The following is a 5,236-nucleotide window of genomic DNA, read 5'->3' on the forward strand; positions in this document are numbered from 1 at the left end:
CTGCTAAATATTTACGAAAATTCCCGCTGAATTTCAAATATTCGCGCAATTAATGTGCAAAATCTCAATATCGTAAATGTCATCATTGAAATGCAAACAATACCGTCATCATAAAATCCTTTTAGCTTTCAAATTTCAAAAATTTCTCCACATCAACAAAATCCATCAATCAATGAACAACTTGGAACGTTAACGAGAACATCCACTCTAATTGCCTTTGTCCTCTTTGCACTCTGTATAGACATCTGTCAAACGACCCGACGCACTGTACACGACCTCTCCCAAATTCGTCCACATAATTTATCGACGCGATGCGCTTGCGCCGCATTCAAACTTCTAGTTTTTTCTCTTCCTCGACTAGCCTTGGATTTCAAAAGCAAACTACTATTTATTAGAAGAAACGCAACAATAACTGTAACTTGTGCACGTATAAAAGTGAAGATGATAACGAAAAAATAACCGGGATAATTGGATAGAATTGGCACCCAAGTTGGGGTTGCGAACTTCACGCAAAGGTTCTACCATTGTAGGCAATATCGCCGGCTCCGATGTCGACGAACTCGATGTACATTCTAAAAGGAAACTAGGCATAAACGCACATCTACATAAAAATCTCAGCTATCAACTAAGAGACTGAAAACGAGCAAAGCCTGGGGAATAAAACCGGTACCTGTTCCCTTCGATTTCCAGATGATCCTTGATTAAGGCGAACAGTGCCTTAGCGTGGCTATTATTCTGCGAGCCACCAACACCTCCAATCGATTTGAGACTACCAACAGCGCATGGATCGTCTGTTCCAGCGAATGTCATGCTCTGATCAGCGACCACATGGACACATACGTACTAAACACTTGTACTTAGAATGTACGATGAAGACTAATGAAGTGCAATTCTTCAGCAACGAAAGAAAAGGAACAGATTGAGGAGAGTTTCGAAAAAAAATCTCATAGTTAAGGCAACCGAGGTGTTTTGTGTTCGATACTGTTAAAACACTTCATTTTTCGGAATTTCAGCTAACATGGATAACAAGCGGGGACATGTATCTGAGTAGGTTATGCATTCTCATAAAAAAAATTCCTTGTTATAATCATGAAGAAAACATGAGAAAACACCTCAGATTCGTTCCTTCTAAAAATTATAATTGACTCTTAGCAAACATTAAATAGGTAACACTAAACTAGGAAGGATTCGAGCGACTCAATAATCTCCCCACATACCTTGTGCGTCTACATATCAAAGGACAATCGTTACTTACAACGCGAATCACAACACCCATTCGCATCCGTTTTGGTCATTTTTTGCTTACTACCATAACCCATCACTCACTGAACGCAAGAAGTTTCAAATGTCAACTCAAGTTACGGTGGCACAAATGCATGCTCCAACCATCAATCAATGAGTCGTATGACCGGACAATTTCCCACGATCCATGAGAAAAAAGTACTCAATATGAGGAAGATAGGGCACTATAAAACACGGGGTGAATAGGCTGTCATTGTGTACAAAAGATGTGGAACAAGGGGAATATATTTAAAGTATATAAATTATTGATCCAGCAACGGTATTTTTAGGAAGATATTTCTTGTTTAATAACTAATAGGAAGAAAGCAGAATCTTTGGGACATGGGCTGAATCATGGGCATCATTCATAAGACAGATTTGATTCGAATTTCTGATAGGACCAGGCGGAAACGGAAAAGGAATTTACAAATTTTAATAAAAGTGTGATCATGAAGTGTAGTTAACGAGATCAGGTTCACACATGTACTGAACTATTTATTTTCCTAATAAAGGAGAAAAATGGTCCCAAGAAAGTCCCTTCAAGAAACTACTCTTTCAGCGTTTCAGTATATAAACAATAGTTCCACCGAGCACATTGATTACACTGTCCCCTAATCCTTCTCCGCAAATTCTGCCACTGCCAGTCAAGACACAAAAGAAAATTGGTATCGGAGCTACAGTCGGTGTCAGCCGGCTGTCCTATTTGGCCTCTCATAGCTAATTAACAAAAAGGATGAAACTGGATCCGAGAGAGTTTTTCAATACCATGCCGGAACTCTTTGTATATACCTACTAAATCTGCCATATTAACTATTCATCAACGAATCTGTTAGATCTTCAAGCTTAGAAAACATTTCTAGTTCTAGTGAAGTATACCAGCAATAAAACTTTCTATACGTGTGATTTGCAAGTAAAATTATAGAAATTTTAGTCAGTACCGTCTACTACCGGTAGCATTCGCGAGTAATTATGCTTTCTAAACCCTTGTGCTTTCCAAGAACAACAATCTTAAATGTTTGGTGTTTTCTGTACTAGTGAATGAACATAAACGAACAGCATAGCTGTGCGTCTCCGAACCCTTAGTTGATTTTAAAAAAAACCATAGTTCTACGGAAATTGGGGAGGCAAATATTTGTGCTGCGCTGCTATGAAAATAGTTTGCTGAGTAGCGAATTGAAATTTGTCCTTGGAAACGAACTACGATATATAGGATGAGAGAAAACATGCAGTTTTTTTTTCGCAAAAACTCTTAATTACGTGCGTACAGTAAATATAACAACCTAATCCATCGCTAACAACTACTCTCACTACAGCGGTAAAGTGCAGGAACGACAATGGCGTCCTTCGAACAAGAAAGCTTCGAGAATGTTCCCGATCGATTCCGGCTACTGTGACCGAGTGAGGAGTGATAGATGGGAATTTCTAACAATGGATCATCGCGTATTCTCTGCAAACAGTCCTAAAAGAAAAGGAAAAAAGCGCTTGGTTAGCGAACGAATCCGGAAATTCACTCGAAAGAAACGTGAAGGTTCCATCCGCTAAGATTTTTGACGGAAGTTCTCGAAGTAGTGTGAAGGTTTCGCTCGAGAAAAGTGCAGCAAGAAAAGTAACTTCCAAAATAATGATGGATTTAGAATGACAATGATACTGCATACAATTTAGCAACGAATATATTAAGGAATATAATTTCGTACTCAGGATCCACTACGATTACGTTGAACAGGTCCAAATTGTTCCCTGAAATTGCGGATAATTAAGCGGAGTTCCATACTTTTAAAAGAGATGAAAGAGAAGTTGATGAGGTTCCTCACAAACCAGCTTTTAATATGTGAGATCTCGCCAACTTCATTCCTTTATCTCACTTTGGACTACAACAATTTTAATCCCGCCTAAAATTTTTTTCTTTGCGATTACAATCCGAGCAGAGGTGTTCGCATTTTTTTTTCTGTTTAGGTTGCAGATGGATCGATTCAAAAGGGAAAAATGTTCTTTGCCGCACTGCTCCTACCCATAAGTCTTACTGGCAGTGGTAGATAAATAGAAATAGATAAGCAAATTTTAGAGAGAACAAAACTAGCGGCACTCTTAACGGCATCACGTCATCTAGGGATCTAGAGATCTAAAAAAATCAAATTGAAGAAACACATACGCTTTCAGGTTTATGTAGGATACGTGCGACAAGCGACGAGATCTGCTTCAACAGTTCCGGTGTGACTTTGGATTGGCTGACGTTGGTGCTAAGTTGGAAGACAGGCATCCTGAAATAAGCTACCAGTAGATGTAGCTAGCGAGATTATCTGACGAGGACCGATGGCGGAAAATACGAAGCATAACGGCCACCGATACGCTGTAAGCACCCAGCCGAAGACGAGAGCAGAACGGAACGAACGAACGACCGAGGGGAACGGCGGAGGACGGGCAATCCGCCGTTTTTCCTCGGCGTTCGCTGACGATTCGACGCATCGCATGTCGTCGCGTACGCAGCCAAATTCCACCCTTGTCCGCGTATCGACCGTGCTCGCGTCGTCGGATTCGCCTTCTGCCGTGCAAGTTCTGACAATGTACGGAGGGATCCTGATCGTTGGGAGGATTCTGGACGTTGTCAGTGTCGTCGAGTCTTTGTCGGATACCTCTCTTTCTATCCACAACCTACAAATGACGTTATTATTTTTGTTCATTGAAAATCGCTTGTTTCTAACTTTTATGGACAAAGTCCTGCATCTTTCTTTCAGAAATATGAGTCAGGAGATTATTTTTCTTATTACCAGGCTATAAATCCTATAGCTCTGACTGTAGAAATGCTCTACTTTGTTTGATTTTGAATAGAATTTCCGTTTTGTAAGTTCGTGAGGGAAAACTTTTATCTAATTACTCCTAACTCACCTTCCGATAGTCAAACTCTATTTTTCTAGTAACCGAACATTTTCCTGGCTTTCCTTATTCCTTCATTGTTGAATTATTCTTTTTACTCTGAAACTATCAGAGTAAAAAGCCGTGAGTCCTACTTAAGGCTGTGCACCGCTTCTTTTATGAGTGTTCATTAATGCGTCAAATTTTGATCGATAGTTTCTAACAATCCCCTGCAATCTGTTCGAGATGTTCTGACATCGTATCATTATCATTTCTGTTTTGAAGTTAGGAAGATACGGTAGAAAAAAGTTGTAATCCGTAACGAGTAGGATTTTCTACGTACAGTACTTAATAGGATCCAATAATACTAATTGATTCTATTATCAATTCAGCAATTTTCATAGTTCAACTCCCTTCGCTGTTCTCGTTTCCGTTTTCAAAATATTCAATGTTTTTATTGCTGCGCAGTGTTTTAAAAGCTTTGGAATGTTTGCTATTAAACGTTTACTCGGTTGACTTGAATTCTTATAGCTACTTCCGATTTCCTCCGAATTTCACCATAATGACGTTTGTAACCTTTTTTTTCGATTTAGCTGACCAATGACGTTAGTAGTAAATGCTTTTCGATAAAATGTAGTTGGGTGGTGGTGGGAGAGGGGGAGGAGGCCACTCAACCGCATTCATATTTCTGGAAGTTAAATCAGTTGGATCCTTAAGATCTAAGCCCTAGTATTAGAGGATCTATGATGTGTAAGCTAAAGTTATTAAGAGGAAAAAAGACTTTAGAGCATGCAGAAATAAGAGCGCGACTGAGTGCCCCCCTCCCCTAACTACATTTTCCCCATCCTCTATACATTTAGTCCAAAACTTCGTCTTCAGTTAGTTTTTCTTTTTCTAAGCAGAGCATTTGAATGCATCCTTCTGACAGCTTGTGCCGCTCTGTACGAATCTCTGTTTGATGAAAGTACGTGTTATTTCTATACTTTCCAGTTTTTCTTCTCTAGGATACGTGCCTTTTATTCTTAAATCATTTTCACCCCGATAATTTACTAATCAAACGCGACAAATTGTATCTTCTTCTCTAACCCATATGCTACTGCGTTGG

At 39.4% G+C, this 5,236-nt stretch overlaps 1 protein-coding gene across 2 annotated transcripts; it reads right to left on the reverse strand.

Moving 5' to 3' along the window:
• Nucleotides 1–505: 505 nt before the first annotated feature.
• Nucleotides 506–3,749, reverse strand: RB195_008732 (uncharacterized protein; the record flags this gene model as incomplete). 2 transcript variants are annotated; one of them, XM_064195369.1, is made up of 4 exons in its annotated part: nucleotides 506–572; nucleotides 671–843; nucleotides 3,431–3,539; nucleotides 3,622–3,749. In XM_064195369.1, the coding sequence occupies 4 exons, from the start codon at nucleotides 3,747–3,749 to the stop codon at nucleotides 506–508; spliced, it is 477 nt and encodes a 158-aa protein (XP_064046514.1). The 2 variants fall into 2 exon arrangements, with proteins under 2 accessions (XP_064046514.1, XP_013303758.1); XM_013448304.1 differs by lacking the exon at nucleotides 3,622–3,749 and having other exon boundaries at nucleotides 3,431–3,538.
• Between the last annotated feature and the right edge of the window lie 1,487 nt (nucleotides 3,750–5,236).

Source organism: Necator americanus, chromosome III, assembly GCF_031761385.1.
Source record: "Necator americanus strain Aroian chromosome III, whole genome shotgun sequence".
NCBI classification, from domain to species: domain Eukaryota; kingdom Metazoa; phylum Nematoda; class Chromadorea; order Rhabditida; family Ancylostomatidae; genus Necator; species Necator americanus.